We start from the raw sequence: 26,439 nt of genomic DNA on the forward strand, positions 1-26,439 counted from the left end.
GGTCCTCCCAGCGCCGAGGGGCCCTTCCCTTTCCTCTGGCCAGGCCAGGCTGGGCAGGGCTGTGAGGATCAGAGAAAAACTGCCACGGGGTCTGGGCATCCCTGAGCCCTTCCGGTCCCCGGGGGCACAGACGCTGCCAAGATCCCGCTCTCACATCCAGCACTGCCTTTGTCCACGGCTGCCCCACCTCAGTGGGAAAAGCTGAGTTATTTCCCCCTGGCGGCTCCGTGCCAAACAAAACCACCTGCTCCCGTCAGTCAGAGGCCGGGCTCGGCCCACGGGGGAGAGCCAGGGCTCAGCCTGTCTCCTGTGAAAACAGACGCATGTTTACGTCCCGCCTGCCTCGCCCATTTTTCCTGGGTGGAGGGACAGAAAGGGGTGGGAGAGAGGTGAGACCAGCATCAGGAACTTTCTGGACTGCTGCTGAGGAGGGCAGCTCATGCCTAGGAATCGAGGGTCCAATTTATTGCCCAGCTTCCTGGTGCCTCTGAGGTGCATTTATGGTGGAGGGAGGCAAGGGAGGGTGCCCTGGCCTCTCCTACCAAGAGGACCAAGTGGATTCTGGGAAGGTGCCACCTTGAGTGACCTCCCCCGGCCTCCGCCGAGGCTGGGTGAGAGATGTGGGTTGAAGGCAGCCCTCCAGGACCCCTGGGGCCTTCTCGTTGCCCATCCTGATGCATCTCCGGCCAGCTTGCTACTGCCCCTTCCCTGGGTGGAGTAAAGGCCAGGCCTGACAGTGGGCAGGGGAGATCTGGATGCTTCCACGCTGCGCTTGATGTCCGAGACCGTGGGCTTCAGATCCTCAGGGAACACTGAGGCAGCTGATTATCTAGTTTGCTCTTGAATATCATTGTATATGATTCCCTTCAAATTCGTTTACGCAGCTTCTGTTACTAATGCGGTGCAGAGGAGGGAGGACGAGAAATATACATGGCTGTCTCTGCCCTCACCAAGAATATTTTGGGGTAGACAATACCTTTCCCCCTCGCCCCCAAAGTCTCCTGGAGCAACTAGAGAATCGGGGTTGACAATTCAGTGTGATTTCCTATCAAACAGGAGGCTGGGCGGAAGTTTGGAGAAGAGAGGGGCATGAAGGAGGCTTCCTGGAGGAGGGGTCCCGAGAGGATTTGCTCAGGGGAAAGCGGGAAGAGGCAGCAGGGTAGCGCCAGCTGGAAAGCAGCAAATAATAAGGCAAATACTGAGGTAGCAGCTAATTGAGCTACCTCACGGGCACCGGCCAGGGTTCACCCCCTGTCCCCTGCTTGCTGTGTGGCCACTGGCAAGTTACACGAGCCTCCTGGGTCTCAGCTTCCTCGTCTGTAAAATGGGGCTGACGCTGCTCACCCCGCAGGATTATGAGGATGAAATGAGACTGTTCGTGTGAAAGATCCAGTAACATCCCTAATAGAAAGGGAGCGCTGCCCTCTCCCTTCTTTGTCCCTGGCCTGATTAGAAACTGAGTTAGGGATTTCTCTGCTTAGGACATTTTTCTGGGACTGGAGGTCCCGCCCATTCCGGGCCAGGCCCGGTCCTGATTGGAAAGTCAGGAGGTCTGAGCTCCCTCCCAGCTCTGCTTCTGCCCCAATGTGTGACCTTCCTAGTCGCCTCTCTGCTCTGAGCCTCAGTTTCTCTATCTGGGCAGTGACAGAGAGAGACCAACTGCTGGTAAGGCGCCTCCTGCTCTGTCTAGTTTCTGCGGGTTCTTTGCATAAGCACTTGAGTCGCAGCCTCTAGATCTTTGGGTGTGTGCGTTGGATGGGGGTGTCCATCCTCCTGCCTGTGCCTCCCCCCATCCTCCTGGGGCCCCACCCAGCCTGGGCTCACAGGGCTTCCCAGCAGGCCAAGGGTTTAGGCTGGCAGAGCTGCCTGGCTTGGTGGAAAAGAATGCAAATAGCGGCTTTGTCCTTCTTTCTTATTAGCACGGGGGCTCGGAACGAAACAGTCCAGCAGATAGAGGGGAAGAAAATGAGGGAGATTAGCAATTAATACTGTCGGCAGACTCAGCGCTGCTCAGGCCGGTCCCTGGGGTCCCCATGGAGGGAGGCCGCCAGGATGGCCAGGCAGCCAGACCTGGGAGGCCAAGTCGGGCTCCAGGTAGGAGAGGCGGGGTGAGTCTGAGGGCCCCTAGCAGCCCGTGTCTCCGGCCTCTGCACCCGCCCCTCCCTGCCAGTAAGGCTTCTCTGCCGTCCCATCATCACCTGGAACCCACTCCCCGCTGGTTAAGACTTGACATCTTGCAGCAAGCCTTCCTTCCCCCCTCCTGGTGGGCTAACTGTGCCTTCCCCGGGCTTCCACCACATTCCATCGGTAGAATCAAAGAACCTGTGGTAAATCACCAATAATAATAATAATGGTTCCCTATTCCTGAGCACTTACAGCAGGCCAGGTGCTGGGCTGAGTTTTGCTAAGTGCCTGAGTTTTGCTAAGTGCCGTACATGGATTAACCCTCACAACACCTCCTTTGAAAGGGAAGAGCCTCCATTTTTTCCTCCCCTACACATGGGGGGATGGAGGCACCAAGCAGTTGAAATCATTTGTCTAAGGCAGGGTGTGAACCAGTGGCAGGCAGGAACGTGAACCCTGGTTGGCCTGGCCCCAGGAGTGCTCTACAAAGTGTGTGTCATGAAATAGGCAGTTCCCTACTTACTGGTGAGGTCTTTGAGGCCCCAGACCTGATTCTCAGAGGCCTAAGAGGCAGGAGACCCCCAGGGGTGAAGCTGCTGACTCTGGAGCCCTGTGCCTGGGCCCAGACCCCGGGGCTGCTGCTTCCAAACAGCTCCTTCTCTGCCTCACTTTGCCCCTCTGGAAAGTGGGGTTGACATTAGTTCCCATGTCATACAGCTAGTTGGAGAAGAAAAATGTTGATATGTGCATAGCTTGTGGGCCTCTGCCTCAGGATGGGGTGCTATTTGCAGATGGGGGTTCCCAAGGCCATACAGTAGGTGGGTGCAGGACCAGACCCCAGGAATTATTTCCTCCAGCACCTTTGCGTTTCCCTGTTCCTTCCTGCCTCCCTTTGGAGTCTCCTGCCCTGCTGAAACCTCAGCCCCGGAGCTCCCCCACGCTGGATCCTCCCTGCCAGCCCCTCTCCCCCTGCTCCCCAACTGTGAGCATTTCTCCAACTCCTTGGGAGGGGCAGGTATTCTATTACTGGGTGGTGGCCCAGGGGGAGGCTTCTAGGAGCATCTGAGATCTGAGCCAGTGTCCCCAGGCAGCTTTGGGACCTTTGAATGCCACTCCTAGTTTCTGTGCAGCCTGTGCCAGCCACCCCCACTCTGCCTCGCATTCCTTCCCAATGGCAGGACCAGCACTTTCTGTGGCAGCAGGACAGCCCCTGCCTGTCCAGCCAGGTCTGCCTGTCCCTTCCTCTCCCCCAGCCCTTCTCAGCCGCCTGTCCTGTCCCTCAGCCCAGCGCGCCTCTTTAGGGGTGACGCACTATCGGCCTCTGATTTCTCCCTTCCCCAAACCACCTCTGATGCTGTCTCTCTGCTCCTTTCTCCTTGAGGTCCCTGTCCCCCAGCTTGCCGCCCTCTCTCGGTCCCCATCCTCAGCCTCCCACACCTCCCAGGCAGGATCCTGCCTCCACCCTGCCCCCCAACCAGTTTTATTTTCCTCCCACCTCCTTGGCTCAAACCCAGCACCCCACCCCCTTTTCCTTCCCCGTCCTCGTCCTCATTCTTCTCCACTTGAGTTCCCCAACTTCTCCACCTCCTCCTCGTCCATCCTCAGCCCCTCTGCTCCCCCTCCACCCCCCTCGCCCTGCCCCCTCCCGTCCCCTTTCTGACTCCCCCTTTTCAGCCCTTTGTGAACCCCTCCCCTCTCCCAGGCCTTTCTGGCTAGCTCGATGGCAGTGGGCTGAGCGCAGGTTTGGGGGCCCCCGCGCCGCTCTGGGTCAGAGGCTGGGTGGGGGCCGGGTGCTCGAGAGGCGGGTGGGGTGGCATCGGGCCCAGTGGATCCGCGCGCCCCTCCCGCGCTCCGCCGGCCGCCGCGCCTTTGATCCATGGCCCGAGGCCGCCTGACAGTGGAAAATGCGGGGAGACAAAACCACTCAGTCAAAGTGATTCCCAACAACTGTCTCCCCGAGATAAGGACGCGCTCCGGCTTGGCGGCCTGCTTAATTCCTGCGCCCGGGCCTGGGATGGGGAGCAGCGGCGAGCCTGGGCGCCCCGGGAACGCTGCGCCGAGCCCCGCCTGGGCTGGCCGGGCGTGGGTGCCCGCTCTGCCCGCGCGCCCGTCCAGGAGCGCTGGGTGACCCAGGGGCGGACGGTGGGCACTGGGTGACCCAGGGGCGGGCGCAGCGTGTGCCAGCGAGCCTGCTGGCTCCGGAGAGCAGAGAGGACAGACCCTTCCTCGCTGCGCTTCCAGGGAGAACTTCCTGCCTACTCCCCGCCCATTCCTTGGGTCCCTTCCACCAGTGCACTTGCTGGAACATTCTCACCCTTCCTCCTTCCCACTTATTCATCTCTGGTTTCAGCTCAGAGGTTCCTTCCTCCTGGAAGTCTTCCTGGATCTTCCAGTCTGAGTGGCTACACTCCCAGACTAGCAGTTTTGCCTCCAGATTCTAACTCTCTGGAAGTCTCTCCCCTAAAGTAAGGACCAGGCCCTCCTGGTGGCCCCTGTCCCTGGCACAAAGCCTGGCACAGAGTAGGGGCCCAGTAAACAGCTGTGGGGGCATGCATGGGGCACTGTGCCCGTCCATTCTGTGCCCAGCCCCATGGCTCCTGCCTTCAAAGATCTCCTTACTTAGGCAAGAGACAAATGAACAAACCAGGAGCTTGAGCTTCCAGGGAGCAGTGGATGCTCCAGCCAAGGGTGGGAGAGGGGACGTATCTGTGACCCTGGCAGCCCAGTGCCAATGCTTTCTGAGGACAGGCCAGCCTGGCTCAGCTGGACAGACCTCGCGGAGACCAGCTTTGCTTTGCAACCACCTTTCTTGGCAAACAGGACTCCAACTTGGGGGTTCAGGTGGAGGCAGGAGGTCAGATTGTATAAAGTGAGGTCAAAAGAGACCCTTCACAGCCCCAGCCCAACCCTCCACCTCCAGGGAACCATCAGGAACAGACAGAGCAGGGGGTTCAGGCGGGCAGGAGCCAGAGGTGGTGGGAAGGCAGAATTGGGTTTCTGATGAGGAGGCCTTGCCCCATGCAGCGGTGAGTCCCCATCTCCCGGGAGTACAGGCAGCGCCTGGCTTTGTCAAGGCCGGGAGAGCAGCTTCTTTGCAGATGGGGATAATAGTGATCCCCATACATTTGCAGCAGAAGCATCTGGGGCTGCATGTTAAAACTGAATTCCCAGACTCCCCCCTGACAGGCCAAGGCTGTAGTGGGGCTGGCAGCTCCCATATTTTAAAGAAGGCACAGTTGGAGGCAGCCTGGATCAGGGAGTTCTTGCCTTTCAGTCTCTCACCCATGCTGTGATACCCGCCCCCTCACTCTCAGAAGTGACTCAGTTGAACTGAGAGCCCTCTCCAGCAATCTCCAAGCTAAGGGGCACCCTAGAAATAGTTCACCTAACCCACTGCCTCCATTGGCATTGCCAATGGCCCAGTCGATTCAGAAGGCGGATGGGCACCTTTGCAGTCATCCTGCCTCTGCTCTGCGTGGCACGGGCAGTCCCCATGTTGACACAGAGAGCAAAGAGCACCAGACAGGAAGACCCACTCCCTGCCCAGCTCCCATCCCCCCCACCCTGCTGGCAAGACAATTGGGGGTCAGCAGAGAGTGTGAGGACTCAGAATGCAACCCCCTTGCCAGGCCGGGGGTCTGACCTGCAGCAGAGGATTAAGGTCCCGCGAGGGTCCTGGCAAGTGTCTTATCACAAAGGGGACACATCCAGGCTGAAATTGAGACATGATGCCCCGGGGTAGACTATCCTAAGCCCCTCCCCCCAGGGGCTCCCTTCCCTTCCCTGCCACAGATAATGTCCTCCCCAGCCCCACACTCCCCAGCATCCTTGCCTGAGCCCCCCGGGGGCTGACTTCAACCCCAGACAGCTCTTTTCTCCCTCTGTAGGCCCACCTGGGGTCTTGCACTGCCCTGCGCTCTCCCACCCCCAACCCCCCCAGAGGTGAGGGTGTTGGTTCAGCATCATTATAGCCCGTGATAAAGACAAGAACAGCCCTGATTGGTTCAGAACCTGGCACTGCAAGGCCCGTTTGCCCCCATGAGTGATTTGATCCTTGCTGAGTCCCCCTGAGAGCCTGAGATCATCATGCCCGTTTTGCAGACTCAGAAAGGCAAAGCTCAAGGTCGGCAGCAAGGGACAGTGTCTGATGCAAAAGCCAGCTCTGCCTGATGCCAGAGACACACTGTCCTCAGTGCTGGGGCTCAGAACCTGGCGGAGGCCCTCGCTGCTGCCTGTCTGTCCTTTAACAACATGCCAGGGAGGCACAAGTGCAGGAACATTTAAGAAGCTCTGGCTGAGACGCCCTCATCGTGCCCTCCCTACTCCCGACCCAGCTCTCAATGCCCCATGAGCTCCGTGGTCACTCTGAGTGGCCGCCCCGGACAGCAGAGGAACAGGAAGGAAGGGTCGCGGGAGAGAAGCTGAGTCCCTTGGAGGCCCAGAGGAAGAAGCTGGGGGGCAGGGAGATGGGCCGAGGACCCTCCAGCCGTGCGGTCCTGGACAGTGCCTACAACTAGCAGGACAGCCCAGAGCCTGGGGCTGCTGGCTGATTCAGGAGGCACCTCCTGCTGGGGGCGCGGGGTTGGGGTGGGCAGAAGAGCATGGGCGTGTTGCAGACTGACCCATGGAGAGTGAGGGTGAGGGAGGCTTGTAGAGGGGAGGGAAATGGATAGACAGACCCTCAGAGCCACCGGGGTGGGGCGTGGAGGAGCCCGGAGGCAGAGACAGGAGGTCTGAGGAGAAGCACTAGGCGAGGGACAGGAAGAAGCAGAGACCCAGGGTGAGGGGGCGCAAGCAGTGATGGAAAGTCAGGCACAATTGGAGGAAGGTGGACTTGCAGAAATGGGATGGGGGCAGGAACCAAGAAGGAGGGGTACCCCAAATCTGATTGCAGCTTAAGGGAGGACAGAGCTGTGCAGACAAACCCGGGTTGGAATCCCAGAGCCCCACCACCTCCTTGTGGGGTGGCCTTGGGTTCTGATGCAGCAAAAAGCCCCTGTCACCCCAACGTGGTGAATGCCAGAGCCCAGCATCTGTCCACGCTCTCCTCTCCCACCCACAGTCCGGGGGCCCACAGCAGGGGCCTCTTCCCCAGCAGAGGGGGGCTGCCGGCATCTGAACCCAGATGCTGTGCTCCTGGCCTGGCCTCCTGGTGCGGCGGTGGTTGGTGTCCGAGCCCCGGGAGCCTGGGGTGAGAAGTCCTGCCCTTTTGTCAAGTGTTTCCCTTTAGTTCCAGATGCCACCCTGACAGGTGCCCCCCTGTGATTAATGTCCCACCCTGAGGCCTGGGAACAGCCCCACCTCCCCAGACCAGAGCTGATGGAGGTGCAGGCAGCACAGGGACTGAGCCCCCAGCATCCCCACCTGGCCCCCCTCTGCCAGGACCTCCCCAGCCGCCCGGAGCAGAGAGCAGACCCCCTCCTCAAAGCACCCCTCAGAGGAGCCAGTTCACTGTGGCCACGTTTCCAAGTCTCAGCCTTCCTGGCTGTCTGGTGGTTTTCATCCTGCCACATGGTCAGGATCTGAGTCAGCAAAGTGCCCGGAGCCCTTGGGGGCCTGCAAGAGCCCCCCACCCCCTGCCTGTATGGTAGAGTCACTAGTGGTGGCCACGGGGCACAGAAGAGTCGCTTTGACTCTGCTGGTGACGTAGGGCAGTGAACTTGACCGTCAGCCCTCGTGTGGGGCATACGGGCTTGGACAACATGCAGGCCCTCTGCAGAGTGGCAGGGGAGGGCACCATGAAGAGCTGGGGGACAGCCAACAGCAGCTCTGGGGCCTGCAGTCAGAGTTGGGGACCATGGTTGGAGATGGGGTGGAGTTCCTGTCGGTCATGGCTGGGCTGGATTGTTGTCTGAATTTTAGACAGTAACTCGGTAACTGCAGTGGGGCGCGGCGGTGACCAGCTGTTTGGTCTTGAGCAAGCGACCGGCCCTCTCTGGGCCTCTGGTGCCTCGTCTGTGAGATGCACGTGACAGTGGGACCCAGTGCACAGGTGGTCGTGAGCAGGATTGGGTTAACACGTGACTTGCTTACAACTATATTTGGCTTCGAGCAAGCAGCAAAGAAACGTCAGCTGGGGTTGTAACAGGTTACATCTGGAGGGATGGTCCGCGCAGGGTCATGGAGCTGGGTGGTCATGGGAACGGGGGGTCCCAAGGTTCCTGTACCTTAGGATTGGACGGGGGCTCGACTCCAGTGCCTTTCCTGACCCGGCCCAGCCTCCTGCCCCTGTAGCCCTTAGCATCGGCCCCGCAGCCTGCAGCAGCAGCCCCCTGGCTGCTATCTCTCCTGGCATCTCTCCAGGGGCCTGGGGACTGAAAAGAGACTGCGTCTCCAGACGTCCCAGCCTCTTGTTTGTTTGGTATGTTGGAGCCGTGGGCACGTTTTTTTTGCTAATTTGGTGGCTGCCTTTATCAAATAAGGATTCACAGGCTCTTTATCCTTGATAAGTGGATTAGCCGGTGATCTAAACAAGAAGGTGTGGGATGCTGGGGCTGCTCCAGAGAAGATATTTGTTTCGCAAAGAATAGAGTCTGCGTTCCCTGCCCTGTGCGGGCCTCGGGGAGCTGGAAGGCCCTCCCTACGCTTCTCAGGGGCAGGGAGCCCTGACTCCTGGGTGCTCCCTGCAGTGCAAGCGGGAAGCGGAAGCGGGAGGGGGGCTGGTCCTAGGAGGAAGAGCCTCCAGTCCATCTGGGGAGGGGGGACATGGATACCCCCTCTCTGCCCAGTTAACTCCAGCCAGCTGGTGTGTCTGGGCACATTTTATTGGAGAGTGTTACCTCCCTGGCTGCAGCCTCCTGCTCCCCTCTTCCTCCCGCCTAGCCTCTCCACTTCCGTTTTGCTTCCTCTCATCCTTCCTCAAATGCTTCCCAAGACCTTTTGCCAAGTACTGACCATCAGATACGGATCAGCCATGGGCCTTGACTTGGCAGGCAAAAGCACTAAAACCAGACCAACAAATGAACAGGCCCCCAAACGTGACAGCAAGAGGCGAATCTGGCTTCACACCGGGTTTCTCGGACGTCACCCCAAGTGCCCCCCACCCCGAATGATTGAGGTCCTCCCAAAGCCTGGGGGTGGGGGTAGGGGGTGTGGAATAGACTTTCAAATTCAAAGATATTTGAAACACGCTCATGGCGCATTCTTTGCCACTGTGGTGCCACACTTGCTGGTCATAATAATAAAATAAATTCCCATCGGGTCAATGGACTCTCCAGGAAGTTGCGCCACATTGTCTTTGACTTTCCGGGCCACCTCATGACGAGCCATGCGGCATCGTGGATGTTGGGGTGCACAGAAAGCTGGGGGACCAAAAGACAATCACAGACAGAAGCAGAGAGGCCCAGGATTGGGGTGGATATGTGAAGGTCATGGTCAGCAGGCAGCCAGGAGGGTGCCCAGGAGGGAAGTCAGAGCATAGAGGTGGCTTTTAGCGGTGACTCTGCAGAGCCCAGGAGTGGGGAGAAGGTGCTCGTGGAGGAGAGAAAGTAGTTGGGAGATGCGTGGTCGACGGGTGATGCTACCACAGGGGATCCAGATGTTTGCTTTTTCTCCCCATTTTTCATCTAGTGCCCCAGCCTTGAGGTTGCTGCTCTGCTGCAGCGAGAGTCCGGTGGCGGGGGAGCGGGGCTGGAGAGCTAGAGGGAAAGAAAAAGGCTGGAGCAGAGCCGTCCGGGTCCCCAGCTGGTCCTTAGCAGCGTCTGTCCTCCCCGAGCTGCCTCCAGCTGAGTGTGATTTTGCTATTTATTTACATGTAATTATTGCTATGAGGTGCAGATATTAACGCTGTCAAGAGCAATTTGCTCTGACATTTTTCACTCGCTCAGTGCCCCCGCCACTCTCGACGGAGCCCAGGGCTCTCCCTGCTCGGCCGCTGCGCGCTCGGTGGCCCGGCCGGAACCACCCAGCCGGCAAGGAGTGGCGTCGAAGAGCTCACGCGGCTCCTCTGCAAACTCATTAAGCTTTGAAATTGAATTTGGTCTGGGAGAGGGCTGGCTGGGCCCTGCTCCGCCCGGCCGGCCGGGGCTGGCTCAAGGCCTCCCTGCCCTGACTTCCTTGGGGAAAACTGGGCATGGGCCGAGGCTGGTAGAGGGCAGCTGGTGAAGTCGGAGAGGGTCACAGTCGGGGAGGCGTGTGCATAGCCCAGGCCGTCAGGAACAGGGGTCAGGCATGGCAACCGGAACCCTCTCAACCCCATTCCGTGATCACCCCACAAGAAAACCAGGCGGCTCTAACTAGAGGGGCATTCCTGCAATGGACAGCTGTACCCACCAACAAAGAGGCTATGGTCTACAGGGATGGTCTATCCCTACGGGGCGGGGGCAGAGAAAGGGGCCAAGCTCACCCTGCAGTAGGTCCCTTCTGTAGGTGCTAGAAAGAGAATCCACTTTGGTCTCTCATGTTCTGAGCTCAGACCCCAGCCCACCACCTGCCAGTTGTGCAGACTTGGGCCGATTATTTAGCTTCCTGGAGCCTCAGTTTCTGAGTTGTAACCGAGGACAGCCAACGCCCAAGTTTCATTGCCTGTAAGACATGATGGTGGCCCTTTTTTGATCTTATCTGAAAGCATCAATCCAAGCTCTGACACTGTGGCCCCCCGACAGTGATGCCACCAGCCGCCCCCACAGCTGTCATCACGGCAGGTGCCATGGGTGGGCCCGTGCCTCCCAGTTTCACAAGGATGACAACCCTGAGTCCTGACAGCCATGGTGGTGCTGCCTGTGCACAGCAGGTGCTTGGCCCATAGTAGGTGCTTAATAATGGAAGGTTCTCGTCATTTTCCCGTGGGAGTCACCCGATAACCAGTACCATTTTACAGAAGGGAAAGCTGAGGCTCGTTCACTCATTCATCCCCCTGGAGGGATTTGTTCCTTGGAGAGGGCAAGCGAGGCCGGAGCTATCAAGGCCACGAGTCCTTAACACATTGTGATGTGTGCCAGCTTGTCTGCCCAGGTACTAACGAGGCCTCCTTGCCACTGCTCACTCCCTGCCATGGTCAATCTGCGTCCTCATCTCTGGCAATTACCAGGGGGAGCCCTCCCCCACACCAGCACCCCCCCATCCCCCGCCTCCCGGGAGGACCCCCTCCCTCCCCCCTCAGCCCTCCCAACCCCCCTCCCTCCCTGGCTCAGCCAATTAGGGCGCTGACACCTGGAGCCACTGACAAACTGTTTCTGTCACTTGCTCTCTGTCTTTCATTAGGGCTCAGAGGAGCTGGGAGCGGGGGGGAAGGGGGAGGAGATGGGATCTTTCATGCTTAGTAAGGCCAGATACATTAATTACAAAACGGCCATTTGCCGCGTGAAAGTGTGCTAATTAAATTTATGCAATCATTATCTTTAAATAGTCATATCTTTCCCGGCGATCGGCCCCTTCCTTCTCCAACCCCGCTGCTGCTCTGAGCAGTCGCTCTAATCCCCCGTCCGCCATTATCGCGCCATCAGAGATGGTCTCCGAATCCCACCACACTCTGCTGGCGCTGGCACCCACCAGGGGCCAGGAGCCCTTGGACCCATCCTGGCGAGGACACCTTCAGACTGGGGCCAAGGCAGGACCTGCCCAGGGAGGGGGGCCAAAACCAACTCCCCTCCAGTATTTCCAGATGTTTCCAGATATTTGGAAGCTGACTTTGAGATAGACACTTGAACTTTTTGGACAATGACTGGGAAGTCATTCTGTCTCCCTGCTTTCAGATAAGCTGGAGCGAAGCCTGCAGGGACCCCTGGGGCAGAGGGCGTGTGCTGTGCGTGTGCCACAAGACTGCTCCCCTGATTTTCATTCAGCTCGTTCCGTGCCGGGCCCTGTGCTGGGGATAAATTAACTCATTCATTTGCTCTTGAAGTCACTCGACAAATGTTTGGTGGACACCCACTATGTGTCAGGCAGTAGGACTAGCACACCGAGTCTGCCCCAGCAGTTCCTGGCCAATTCCAAGGTTAGGGTCTGTCTGTGCCCAGAAGGCAGTAGGGTTGAAAGATTTCTACCGGTAAAGGCTCAGGCCCGAGACTTCCCAGTCCTTTTTGGCTTAACTTGAGGGTTTCTCCCTCCACACACTAGGAGCCTCCTACCAAAATCTTAGCTGAACCCTTCTCTACAGAAAATAATCTCCCTGCTTCCCTCTCCAATCCAACAGAGCCTGGTTCTAGAGTCTTTGGGGGTCTGGTATGTGGAACTCCCACAAGGAAGGAAGAGGTAACCAGGTGGAAGTTGAAGGCGGGGAGTCCCCCTCCTGGTCAGAGATGGCAGCCAGCGACCAGGTGTTTACCAAGTGCCCCGGGAGCTGCCGAGGTTGGTGAGGCCAACTAGAGGGACAGAGAGCATGTGCCCATACACACGTGCTGCAGCCACACACACGATACTTGAACACACAATGCACAGGCAGACTTACACACACAATTTACACGTACACACAGAATTCACATCACACACAACACTGTCATGTGCGCATCATACACGTGTACTCCACCTCCACACACATTTGATAGACATGCTCACACACGCGTGACCGGAACCACCATGGCAGATGAAGGCCGAGGCCAGGTGCAGGCAAGGGTCTTGGGTCAGAGCTCGGAGATCAAGGGTTCTTGGCCTAGCGCTGCCACTCATCCCATAAGGGGGTTCTGGGTGAGCCTCTGAACCTTCTCAGTTTCCTCACCTGAAAAATGGGGTAACTGAGGGTCTTGAGGTTAAAGGGAAATGCTCTGGAGACTGTAAGATGCGGCGTTTGTGCAAGAGGAAGGCAGCAGCCAGCTTGGAGAGCCGAGGCGGGGCGAGGCTGGGTGGGGAGCAGGTTGGGGAGGGAGGGGATGGCTGGCACCGGCTCTCCTGGCTGAGGGGGGGGTGGCTGCTGCAGGAGATGTGGGGTGGAGATGGAGTGAGGGCCATAAGCAGAGAGATGGAAGGCGAAGGGGGGGCAGGGACAGGGAGACCCGCAGGAAATCTTGTTTGGAAGCTCAAAGTCAGCACCCGAAGCCCATTACCGCTGTCCACAGGGGGCAGGGAGAGGGGAGGGGGCCCAAGATCCTCTTAGCGCAGCACTGAGCGGGGGGGAGCAGGGGAGGGGGAGGGGTGCTCCCTGCCTGGGTGGGTGATTTCTCGCTTGCACTAATCTCAGTGTGGCGCTGGGGACAGGACGGGCAGGGTGTGCTTGTGGGATGTGTTTGAGTGTCCGTGGGGGGCTGAGGGAGGTGGAGGGAGGCACGCGGGGGCTTGCGTGAGCGGTGAGGAGGCCTGATGGGCAGGCCAGGAGCTGGCAGTCCCTGTCCGGGCTCCATCACCTGGGTGTGTTCTGGGGGCCCGCCCAAGTCTTCCCCGTGTGAGTGCGGGTGTGTGCTTGCATTTTGCGGGCGTGGCAGTAATAGCGAGGCTTGGAAGACAGTGGTTCTCAATTTTGGCCGCCCATTAGAATTAACCAGGGAATGAGCTTTTGAAGGTCCCGAGGCCGATACCCTCACAGCAATTGACTGGAATCCCTAGAGGGTGGGTGGTTGCACAACATTTAAAAAGACTCCCCCATTGATGCCAGTGGGCAGCCAAGGTGGGGTCATGAAGACTGAGGGAAGCAAGCCCGCCCCTTCCCTCCAGCCCCAGCCTGCCCCCGGGAGGTCCATCTTAACATTGAGATGGACTCCAGGCCCAGGTCCTTAGGGACCAGGCAAGCCACGCCCTGGGCTGCCGCTGACCACCCCCAGCCTGGACAGTTCTTGGTCCTTGGAGACAGATTTCAGGCCGTTCAGACAAACATTGCATTCTGTTCCGGTGCACCTGCCTGTGTTCCCCACGGTGGGACTGGCTGCCCCCCATACCTGTCCTCTGCCCCTGTGGAAGTCAAGGGGTGGATGACTAAGAAAAGAGGCCAGGGCTGGAGTCGGTTCTGAGGCTCGAACACAGAAGCTCTGTGCACCGAAGCAGGTGGTCTAGAGAGCCAGACCCAGTCTAGGGCCGGAGCAGTGGCCTGGGCTCTGGCCCTGCTGCCTGCACCACTGCGGGGGTCACTCCCCCGGTGCCCCCCCGCCCCTCCTGCAGCCTGTCTCCCCGTCCTGAACATGCCGCCGCCTCCAAGAGGCTTCCAGGGGTCCCTGTGCGGTTGGATGTGTGCGCAAGGAAGTGTATCTGATGAGCAGGTGTGGGCGTGTGACTTTCATGACGCCTTCCTGGGTTTTCATGAAGAGCTATTTGGCGATCGGGCCCAGAGGCGCTTTGCGTCTGTGCCGTGGAGGTGAGAGCCTGCTGCTCCGTGCAGCGTGTGCGTGCAGGAGTGTGAATCTGGGCCTCGACGGGCAGGACTGGAGAGTCACCGATTCACCGTGGGGCCTCATGTCTGATGCCGTCCCCTTCTCTACAGAAGGGGATGTTCAGGCCAGAATGGGGGTGACTTGTCCCCTGACTCCCTGTCAGAAGGCAGGCTCCCGCTTCTGGGGGGAGAGAGGGGAGGCAGAGCGGTTCTCTGTTCAGAAAGCACCCACTGTGTGCCCAGGCCCCGTGGGAAGAAGAGGTGGAAGAGACACGACCTTAGTAGGGAGAATCTCCCTGATGCTGTCCTCGAGCCATCTTCTCTCCCTCAGCCAGTCCCTTCTTCTCCAGGTGCAGGGGGTGGGGAAAGGGGTGGGCTCTTGCAGCACCAAGGACACGGATGTGCGTCACTGTGGGGCACCCCCATGCACTCACTCCTTCATCCTGACTGCGCTGCTAGGGAGCCCCATCACTGTCCCTCCCGCTATACCGAAGAGGAAACTAAGGCCCAGAAGGCTAGAGGAAGTGCGCGGGGTCAGCAGCAGAGCGCACATGGGCTGCAGACGTCCTGGCCCCTGGCTGTCCAGGTGCCCTTGGCTACTCTGCTGCCCCTCTGTCCCACTGCCACAGGGGATCGAGAGGACCCAGCAGGGCTCCCTGAGCTGCCCGCTGGGCCGGGCAGTCCTTGGCCTCATGGCAGCCGCCTCCCCTGTCCAGGCCCTTCGTCCTGACTCACCGGTCTGGGCCCCCTGCCCCTCCATTCCTCTCTCGTCCTGCCTCTGCCCCCACCCACCCCAGCCCTGCCACAGAGCCCCGACGATGGTGATCGCCCCTTCTAATTGCAGCCTCGCTCCCAAAGCCACGTTTGGTTATCACAGAGGGTGCAGATCTCCCAGCTCAGCCTCCTCGGTCCCAGGCCCTCAGGGCCAGCTCAGGAACGGAGGGAATTAATTACATTTTTCCCATCCCCTTCTTTTAAAGTAGGGGAGGGAGCAGGCACGTCCCCAGGGAGGGGGTGCCCAGCAGAGGATGTGGAAAGGGGGGGCTGGCACTGGGCTACCTCGGCCCCCACCCCCCCCCAACCTGCAAGCCTCTCCCCAGCGGCGGAAGGGGGTGAGGCCGCCCCTTATTGATTTAGTCTGGTGGAGGCTGGGACTGATTTAGAGCAGAGGGAGAGGAAGGGGCTGGGGGCGGGCGGGGGCCGCGGTGGGTGGGGGAGGGAGAGGAAGGGATGGCTGTCACTCAGCCTGACGGACAGCCCGAGATTTGCCTTCAGATAAAACCTTACAGATGTGGAGGTCGGTATTGATTTTGAGTTAGTAACGGTAACGTACCAAGAAGTAATACATTAGTGAAAGCAAGGTCACCGGGAAAAAAGTAAAACCCACCGGGGGAGAGGCCCTAGCATTCTTGAGGGGGGTGGATTACCGCATCAGACCAGGACTTCCTCAAGTTCAAAAGTTTGCAGGCCCCAGACCTCAGCTGGGCCCCCAGCCATGGGCCAGAGCTTCCTGCTTCCGCGGGCAGAGAGGGGCTCCCAGGGGCCCGAGGGCCACTTAGATTCTGGGGCCAGGATTGCTAAGGGCTTCTCCCCCACCGAACCTATTGTCGGGCGGGAACACAGCCAGCCTCCGGGGACAGGGTTCAAACGTCAGCTGTGCTGCTTATGACTGTGTCATCTCTGATGCCCCCGTCAGTCCCCTGTGCCTCAGTTTCCCCACCTGCAGAACGGGGGTGATAATAGCCTAGTTGCTTGAGGAGGCCATGTTCTCCCTTCCCATCTCTTGTCACTGGGCCCTGCCCCATTTGCTTGGAAGCACGGTGCCTGGAGATAGGGGCTGGATGAACTGGAACCCTTTGATCCGCAGGCCTGCAGGGACCTGGGGAGACTGAGCGGAGGCCACGCATACCCCATGCGCACCTATCCCAGATGTGGATTTGATTTGATGTTCCAGGGCAAATCCATTGACCAAAGCCCATTACAGGAAAGCTCCCTGCGCCTGAGCTGTTTCTGAGCAGTCTGGATGGCCCAGGTTTCAAGGACCGCTGAGCCCCACAGAAGTCCCCTCTGACAGAGGACTCCAGGAGCGCTGGCAGCTCCTGGGACTTGACCCTCAACAAGGACCTTCTTGCTGTTTCTTAAGCCTGCGGGGCATGTCCCCATCTCAGGGCCTTTGCACTTGCTGATTCCTCTCCTGGAAAGCTCATCTGCTCTTCCCATCACTGGTTCTTTTTGCTATTGCTGGATATCACGTCTTTGGGGACATCTTGACTGCCTGTGCCACATACCTCCATTATTTTCCCTCCGTAACACTTATGAGGATCAAACTACATCATTTTTGTGTTTGCTGTCAGCCTTCTTGATTAGACTGAGGACATGCATGTGGAGTTGCTGATGCTTGTTGCTGTATCCTCAGTGCCCAGCTCAGTGCCTGCTGCTTAGTGGGTGCTCAGTAAGTGAGTTGGCAGGAATTTCACAGGCTCTAGGCTCATGATATGTAGCAGACTTGAGGAAGGCACTAGGGCTGCAAAGATGTATGAAACACAGTTCCCATCTGCTCTCCAGGAGCTCCCAGTCCAGCCCTTCAGCCTGGCTCACAGTAGCACTCTAAGAACTATTCGGCTACAGTGGAGAGAAAGGCCGGCCTTGGCAGGCCTGGCACCCTGGCTCTGGAAGGGGCTGGGTGGGTAAGAAGACAGAGGAGGGATGACCTCAGAGCAAAGGAGAATGAGTGGGGAGCACTGTGGGAGGAGTCAGGGAGAGACCCCACCCCACTCGATCCTGCCCAGGGGATGAACCATTGCCTGTACCCAAAATGAGACTTCTAACGGGGCCACGTGCCTGACACACACCTGTGAGAGTCAGTCTAGACATGATCAGGTGAGCAGGGTCAGGCCAGGACTCTGAATGGGTCTCTCATTGACTCTGAGCTCTGGGGAAGCCACAGGCCTCCGTGGGACTCTGTTCCTTCAACGGAGAAGTGGGCATTATAGCCCACGCCTCTCTGCAGACTCTGGCATGGGAGAGACACATGCATTCCTTGGGGGGTTAAAGGGGCTGGATCCCCTGCATCCTCGGTGCCTATCATGTGCCAGGCCAGGTCAGAGCCTGCTCCCAGCTGCCCACTCTGCCTGAGGACTGCGGGTGCTAGAGAAGCTAAGGGTCCCTGGAACTGCTCCGCTAGTAAGTGGGGGGCAGGCTCAGTGTCTGTCCCTGGCTTGAGGGTTCTGCACCCATGCCCTTGACCCCCGCCATGCCTGGTGCCCATGTCAGGGACAGGTCAAAAGTGGGAAGGTAAAAAACTTCAACAACTAGATTGTCACTCAGATGCCCAGAGTCTGCTCCTCTCCCAGAAGCAGGCAGGGAAGCTGGAGCTGGACCATGTGTGCAGCCTGGGTTGCGTTGTGATTCTTTGCCTGGTTCTGGGTGATAATCAGTAAGGATGTCCCCACCTAGTACTGCGGACCCTTCCCCTATGGGTGCTGTTACCGTGAGGTGATCAGGGTCCCGGGCCCTTCCAGCCTTACAATGGCAACGCCTGCTGCCTGCATTGCCTGTCCCCATTCTTTCCTGGGTGGCTGGCCCACCAGACTGACTGGGTGCCCTCCTCTGGGCTCCCACGGCCCCCTGAGCTGTGTTACTGTGCGCATCATCGCTCCATATCTTGGTGGTTGCCAGTTGCCGTCCCCAGCAGACACACACTCCTCCTATCAAAGTCAGGAACCATGGTCTCTCTTCTTCTGAAGCCCCAGAGCCTGGTCTGAGACCTGCAACCCTCGTCACCATCCGTGCATGTTTGTTGATTGAATAAGTGAACATACTAGAGAACCAATACCAGTTCTTTAAGTTGAGTCTCTGGAGATAAACCTCACTCTGTTAGTCTGAGTTGGCAAGTTCCTGTTTGCGGAACCAGGCCAAGCAGGGAAGAAGGTGATAGTCAGAGACATCCAGAGCCGTCAGAATAAAGAAAGGTGTCCTGAGGCTATAGGGAGGCATCAGCCATGTCCATTGGTGTTGTAGGGGCAGAAGTTCAAAGTCCAGAGAATCCAGGAGTATAGCAGGCCTAGCAAGGGTGGACATGGGGGGTGGGGGTTGAAGCCAGGCAACTCCAGAGTCCTGCATGCACCCTTGTGTTGGGAGGTGGAGGCATCCCAGTGTGATGGAGGGGGCGCCATTCCCTGACATGGGCAAAGCCTGGTCTGGGGAGACATCACTAGCTAGTTCCTTCATGCACGTGTGCGTTCATTCATTCAGCAGACAGGCATGGGTGCCCCTTAGAGCCAGGCCTGGGGATAGAAAGGTGAACAAGGCCCTGTCTTGGGCCGAGAATTCTCAGTGGAGGGAGACTCCATGGGTTGGGACTTAATCAGGAGCAACCACTAACTAAGCCCCTACCCACAAGGGCAAAACTAGCCAGGTAAACTGAGGCTCTGGATGCCTCAGGAACATCAAGGGAGAGCTCCAGCAAAGGCCTGCCCAGTGCCAGTGTGGCAGGGTCACTGCAGCACTGGTGTCTTTGGGGTCCATACTGTGCGCCCCACGCCTGCTGCTCAGCGGCACGGACGGTCTTTCCCTGCAGGTGATGAGTATTCTGAGCAACCCCAGTGCCGTGCCACCACAGCCACAGGCCGACTTCTCCATTTCCCCACTACACGGCGGCCTGGACTCTGCCACCTCCATCTCGGCCAGCTGCAGCCAGCGGGCTGACTCCATCAAGCCGGGAGACAGCCTGCCCACCTCCCAGTCCTACTGCCCGCCCACCTACAGCACCACCGGCTACAGCGTGGACCCCGTGGCTGGCTACCAGTACGGCCAGTACGGCCAGAGTGAGTGCCCAGCGCCCGGGCTGCCCACCCTCTCCCACCCCCACCCAAGGGCCTGCCGCTTATCTGCAAGTTTTGAGGTGGTGTTGGGTGGAGGTGCCTATTGCACAGATGAGGAAATTGAGGCGCAGACCAAAGGAACGGGGGTCTAGGTTGATCCTGAGCCGCACGCCCGCTGCTGTCCCATAGAAATAGAATACAGCCCCAAACGTCATTGCAGCTTCCTCGGAGCCACATTTTAAAGCACAAGACAAAACCCGTGGCCTTCTATCTACCGACACACGCTATTTACACACTGTCCCTGGAATGTGACCGTGTCAACAGGTAACCCCGATAAAATGATGAGTGAGATTTTAACACAATCTTTTAAAATGAACACACGTTCTTTTTGTCATGCCACGTCTTTGAAATCCAGCCCCTTTTAACTCAGACACCAAGAGTCCACTGGAAAGACTTGATACGCATTTAAAGCTCATAAAATGTATAACCGAGGAAGTAGATGGACACATCCAAGATGTTCCAAATATACCGAAAAGTTTCCCAACCACTAAAAGAAATCAAATTTAAGTTTTAAATTTGAATTAGATGTAATGAAACGGGAATGTGAAACCCAGCTCCTCGGTGGCCACCCCCTTCCACGTGCCCTAGAACCACGCGCAGCCTCTGGGGCGGTCTAGGCCCTGCGTGCTGGCCATGCCTCTGGCTCTGGGGAATGCTGTTATTTTGAGCTCTCTCCTTGGTCTCCCCAGTCTCTGACTGGTCTCGGATCCCACCCTAGCAGCCACCCCGACGGCCTCTTGCCCGGAGGTGGCCCCGCAGGCCGGCATAGCACAGGCTGCAAAGGCAGACCAGCCCACAGCCTCCGCCTGCAGCCGGGACAAGCAGCAGAGCAGCTGGGACTGCAAAGCCCAAGGAGCCGAGGTCACTGGGTCCCCGCCCGCCCCACCTCCCAGCAGAGGCCTCACCTGCTGGTGTCAAACTAATCAGAAGGGCGTGTGGCGAGAGGGCGAGACCGCCCACCCCGAGGGCGTCCTCCGCCGCTGTGCCCTGGCCTGGCCCGCTGACCCCGGCTTCCTGCCCCACACCAGCCCTCTCCTCCTCACACGGCCTTGGCCGCCACAGCTAAATGAGGGCCAGCTGTGCTGGCCTCCCCCTCCCAGCTGCGCCATGACCTCTCCCCGTGTGTGTGCACATTCACACGTGTGTACACGGGTGCATGTGATTTCCCATCTGTGTTGTGCATTTCAGCCCACGCATGTCAGTGCACGCTTCCTTGTGTGTGTACGTGTGAATGTGTGAGGGGCAAGCGTGGGTGTGTGTGTGGCTGTTAACACACATGAGTTTAAATGAGCATAGAGGGGGCCCATGATGGACATAGAGATTTGTGTGTAAACATGCATGTGCGTACCTTAGGCCGTGTGAGTACATGTGGCTGTACACACATTTAACTGTGCATTCAGGTGTGTGTGTGTGTGTGTGCGCGTGTGTGTGAGAGAAGGTATGTTTGACATCCTTGTGGACATGTATATAAGCATGTGTGCACTTGTACAGATGTGTGTATACAGATGTGGATGGCTCTATGTTCTATGTGTAAACATCTGTGTTCAGTATGTACATCTGTTTGAGTGTGTTGGGTAGTGTGCATGTGAGCTTGAAGGCTGTGTGCAGTCTGCAAATACGAGTGCGCAGATGTGACTGTGCATACCTGGGTGTGGTGCATCTTGCACACACATTGATGTCGGGGCATGTAACTGAATGTGTGCGTGGGAGCGAGCGTGTGTGGGGTACACACCGTGTGCATATTGGAGAGATGGACACACATGTGCCCAGACAGGAGTGTTTCCAGAGGCGCCCAGGTGAACCCCTGCCCTGCTGCTGTGCGTGGAGCGGGACACACATGCTCTTGATAAAGCATTTAGAGCAGCTCCGAGGCCGGCAGCAGCCCGGCCCGGGGCAGGCGTTAGTCACACCCGGAGCCCCGAGCCCCACTCCAGGGGCGCTTGCCCAATTCGGAAATAAAATTAACCCCAAAGTCAGCACGGGGTGGCAGGGGAGGGGGGATCAAAAGGGAAAGAGCCAGGAGGCGAGAAAGGAGTGTTTGTTCCCCGTTTGCTTGGGGAAGCTGGCCAGGATGACTTCCTCCTCACCCCCCCACCCCCCCACCCCCGCCCCTCCAGCCTCTCCTTCCTCCCCCGCAACAGCGCCCTGCCCCCCTGGCTCCTCCAGGGGTAGCTCAGAGCTCCTCTGGGCCACATTCTCCAGCCCAGACCCACACCCCACCCCACCCACCCCACCAAGGCTTCAGGGTTGGGCCTGGATATGCCAGAAGCCACCTGCCTCCTGAGCCTCAGTTTTGCCATCTGTGAAATGGGACCCCAGGGGTTCCACTCAGTTGCCTTAAGGTTTGTCCACTGTATCACCCCCCTTACCTTTGACATTCTGGGATACCCAGGGACTCATCCTTTGCCCACCGATCGCCTGCCCCACGTCCACGGACAACTGAACACACCCATGACAGGGCTGCGCGGCCCACATCCAATAGTGGCATGTCCTGAGCACCCGAATGTGCCCAGGCCCACCAGCCATCTGCTCTCATCTGTCCCTTGCAGGATCTAGCTGGCCAGGGGCTGAGCACGACTCATGTTCTCATTTTATGTGATTCTCGAAAGCCCAAGCAAGGTAGGTGTTAACTGTCCCCAGGTTACAGAAACAAAAGCCAAGGCCTAGAAGGTGAGAAACTCCCCAAGGACACAGTAAGTGAATGAGGGATCCAGATACCCAGACGTCAAACCTAGTTCTTGTTTGGCCAACACAAAGCTCTGTCACTATTGTTGCGTCCCAGACGCACCATGTGTGGGCTCATCTTCATGACACGACGCATGGACACACACTCGCCACACTTATCTCACTGCGGCATTGCTCACGTGTGTGTATACACAGCTTCAACGTGTAAAAATGCAGGTGTGTGTAGAGCCAAAGGAAAACAGCTGTTTATTGAGCACCTACTACGGTCTGGTCTCCCATCCTCATGACCACCCTGTGCAGTGCACAGTCGTCCTCATCAGACAAGGAACTAGGACCCCAGAGAAGCAGCTTGTTCAAGACCCCCCCTAGCTGCACAGATACCGCCTGCAGGTCTGCCCCCTCGAGGCTCACTTTGGGGTGTGCCTGGAGTGCCCACGTGGGGCACGGCCCTACGCAGCAGAGTCCATACCTCTCCCGGCACCGCTGGTCTTCCCGAGGACACCCTCCTTCGCTGCTCCTAGCCAGCGTCCATCCATCTGTCCGTCTCTCCCTTCCCTGGAGGGGCTGGGGCAGGGGGCGAGGGACGGGGCACACGGCAGATTAATATGGCCCTGGTGTTCCCAGAGGCCAGGGCTGGACTAATGATGGGGCTGATAGAACGCAGAAGTGTGAAAAGAATTTTAATAGATCTGACAAGTCTAATAAGAATTTGTGTCTAGAAGGGTCCTCCTCTGGGGCCGCCGGCTGACGAGACAGTGACGGCTGAGATTTGTTTACTAGTTGGCATCGCCGCCACATCTCCTGCCAACTCCCGATTAATCTAATTTGAGATGTTTAGAGCCCAGGCTCAGGCACGAGGCAGAGGAGGGGAGACACGGAGAGACAGAGGGACAGGGAGGGCCGATGACAGAGGCTGTAATGAGGAATGTCACAGCCCTGCCCTCAGCCGCCCCCCGCTCGACCCCGGGAGACGCAGACACAGGGCCGCGGGTGCCCTTGAAGTTGCTGGGCTGTCAGTAAAGTTTGGCTTCTTGGTGTCTCCTGGCCCCACATGCCCAAGTGCTGGGCCACGGCCGATAACTGAGTGAGGCTGAAGAGGAGGAGGCCCAGCAGGACAAACTCTCCACCTCGCGTGCTGTGTGGGACTCTGGGCCAGCAGTTTTGCTGAGCCTCAGTTTCCACCTTTGTAAAATGGGGACAATCAGACCCAAAATGGGCCTGTTGGAAGATTTAAATGAGATTGTGGCTGCCTAGCACACAGCACTTAGTAGGTCAGAAATCTTACTTCACTGTCCTCATTTTATTCCGAGCCAGACGGTTCATCAGTCTGACCAGGAAGAGCCAGAAAGGCCAGCATCAGAGCTTGGCATGACGTGGAATAAGGCAGAGCCCCCCGTGACTCCGGAAAGGTCACCCGATTTGACCATTAGACAAGCCACCAACACACCCTGGAACAGATGGGGCCAGAGCAGGATTTGGGGTGTATAGTATCTCCTGCAAGGGGCTATTCCATAGGACACTTGCTGGGGGAGCTTGGGGGATGCTGAGGAGCTGGCATCAGACCCCAGGCTTTGAATCCCGGCTCCACAATTCATGAGCCATGGGATCTACCGCCTTATGCAACTTCTCAGGGAAGGGCCTCAGTTTTGTCATCTGTAAATTGGGGGTAATGGCTCAGGCAGCCCCATAGACTTGTGAAAATCAAATGAGATGACGCACAGTGGGCGTAACACAGGCCGACAGAGTGAGCGCTGTGAATGTCAGCGCCTCTAGTCCTTATTTTCACTCTCAGTATGAGGCTTCCTCCTGGGGAGGGCCCTGCAACCCAGGTGACTGGCTCCAAGTAGTAGAAATAGAGCTGCAGGGCCCCCCCAGGCCAGAGAGTGGAGATCCTTACCACCCAGAGTAAGGGACAGGGCAAACTGGCCACTGCCACCACTGCTGCCTCCCCAGCTGGGAGCCTGGAGGCTGTGTGAGCCCAGGGATGGCACCCAGAGGCTCAGCTCAGGCTCTGGAGCCTGTGAAGCTGAAAGGCATAGCATCCAGACACTTCAAAAGGCCCCAGGGCATTTGCACATCCCTTGGGGTCTCAGGGGCCATGCCCTGAGCCCTCTATGCCCAGCATTTTAAAGCACATTATTTCATTTGACCCTGGTAAGAGCCCTTGAGGAGTCTAGAATGGGCTCTCCCAGTCTACAGACAAGGAAACAGGCCTGCAGAGGCAGCGACTTACCGAAGCCGTGTGAGCAGGAGGGCGTGCTTGCTGTTCCTTTCCTTCTTGCCCCATCAAAACTGACAACTGCTTGCTAAGCTCCAAGCCTAGGGATTGCTCTGTTGCACTCACCGTGTGCCAGGCATCGTGCTGGGGACCACTTTATATGCATGTTATAATTCATCCCTAATGCAATCTCCAAGCTCTTATCCCCATTTACAGACAAGGAAGCCGAGGCTTGGAGAGGTGTGGTGCTTTGCCCAGACCCACACTAAAATCCAGCAGGTGCAGGATTTGAATCCAGGTCATTTGCACCATGGAGCAGCTTGGTCTCCTGTGGCCTAGGGTCGCTGCCATCATCTGGCTCCAGCCACCTGCCCTAGCAGAAGCCCCCAACTTTGGAGAGGCAGGCAGAGTGTTAGAGGACCCTTTGGTGATAGTGGTAGGCCAGGGCTCACACTTCTTAGTCACCTTCCTTTCCATCTTCCTCTCACCTCTGGATTCTGGAGGTTCCTGGGGGTTGGATTGGCTTTGGGGGTGCATCAAGGGCCGAGGGTGATTTGCCAGTCAAATCACTCGGAAAGGGCTGATTTCTGCTGCAGGCAGGATTAGCAAGGCGGAAACAGAACACCTGTCCACACAGGCCCAGGGGTTGAGCCTGCACACAGAATGTATGTAAATGGCCACGTACCTGCCCAGGTGGAACTCACCTGTACACTGTTACTGTATGTGCACAGGCATTTCCACTATCCTGCCCACACAGGTGCACACTGCTCACAGATGTGTGCAGATGTGCCTGAGCAAGTGTGAACATTCATGTGTGTGCCCATTGTTGCTTCACCCATGTTAGTGCTTCCTGTGTTCACACACACGTACACACCCTCAGACTCTCTTCCCTCTCCTCTGGGGGACCAGACCCCATAGTGCAGAATGTCTCGGCTTCCTTCATAGCAGGGCCGGGATCCTCCTGTGGAGACTCTGTGGAGCTGAGGCTCACCTGCAAAAGCTGCTTTGGTTTCTGCGTGTCCATGAGCTGGGCGTGGGCTCCAGAGGCGAGCCTTGCTTTAATTACTACCAGACTCTGGGACCCACAGGACGCCCCCACAGAGTTTAGTGGAAGGAGGGACTAATTGTTCACTTTGTAATTTGGATAACCTCTGTGCCTCCCTCCCCCACTGAACCCACAAGAGAGTTGGGCAAACAATACATTTAAGTAAATATTTTCTGATGGTTGGAGAGAGGCGAGAGTTTCTTGAGATGGATGAATCACAGGAAGGTGGGTGGGTGGATGGATGGGAGGATGGATGGATAGAGGGAGGGAGGGAGGGATGGATGGATGGATGGATGGGTGGATGGATGGATGGATGGATGCATGAGAGGATGGATGGATGGATGGATGGATGGATGGATGGATGGATGGATGGATGGGTGGATGGGTGGATGGATGGATGGATGGATGGATGCATGAGAGGATGGATGGATGGATGGATGGATGGATGGATAGATGGATGGATGGATGGATGGATGGATGGATGGATGGGTGGATGGGTGGATGGATGGATGGATGGATGGATGGATGGATGGATGGATGGATGGATGGATGGATGGATGGGAGGATGGATGGATGGATGGATGGGAGGATGGATGGATGGATGGATGGATGGATGGATGGATGGATGGATGGATGGATGCATGAGAGGATGGATGGATGGATGGATGGATGGGTGGATGGGTGGATGGATGGATGGACGGATGGACGGATGGATGGCTGGCTGGGAGATGGATGGAGGCACAGAAGGGTGGCTGAATGAACTAATAATGAATGAGCAGATGTATGACTGTATATATGTGGGGCATCTGGAAGAAGAGGTAAAAGAACCTTCATTTCTAGGAGTCCCCCTTTTTATTTTGCAGCTGCTGTTGATTACCTGGCCAAAAACGTGAGCCTCTCCACACAGCGCCGCATGAAGCTCGGGGAGCACTCCGCTGTGCTGGGACTCCTGCCTGTGGAAACTGGCCAGGCATACTAGGGCACTTGGGGTCACGTGCCCCAGCCAAGTCCCTGCCCAACCCTGACTGACCCCTGAGCTCCCCAGCCTCGGTCCCTCATCACCTCGGGGCCCCACGAGGCCGGGAAAGGAGCCTACGCCCTCTCCCCAGCCGGCCCTCTGGAGATGCGCGGTCCACCTTTCATTCACCTGTGGTTAGGAACCTAGATGACCCCTTGGAGCCTGCCCCTTCACCCTCCCCGGGAGGGTTTCTGGTCAGCCTATGGTCTTCCCGCCAACCCCCACCCCCTTCCA

The 26,439-nt window shown here is 57.8% G+C and overlaps 1 protein-coding gene across 1 annotated transcript in view; it reads left to right on the forward strand.

Moving 5' to 3' along the window:
* The window catches only part of PAX7 (paired box 7), a 90,907-nt gene extending 64,741 nt beyond the window's left edge, over positions 1-26,166 (forward strand). Inside the window, exons 9-10 of the mRNA XM_054691165.1 lie at positions 18,936-19,182; positions 26,051-26,166. Of these exons, the coding sequence (XP_054547140.1) occupies positions 18,936-19,182; positions 26,051-26,166 (363 nt within the window). The remainder of the gene's footprint in view (positions 1-18,935; positions 19,183-26,050) is intronic.
* Positions 26,167-26,439: the final 273 nt, after the last annotated feature.

The sequence above is a fragment of the Talpa occidentalis genome, unplaced genomic scaffold (assembly GCF_014898055.3).
Source record: "Talpa occidentalis isolate TD23 unplaced genomic scaffold, MPIMG_talOcc4v2.1 talOcc4.9, whole genome shotgun sequence".
Taxonomy (NCBI): Eukaryota; Metazoa; Chordata; class Mammalia; order Eulipotyphla; family Talpidae; genus Talpa; species Talpa occidentalis.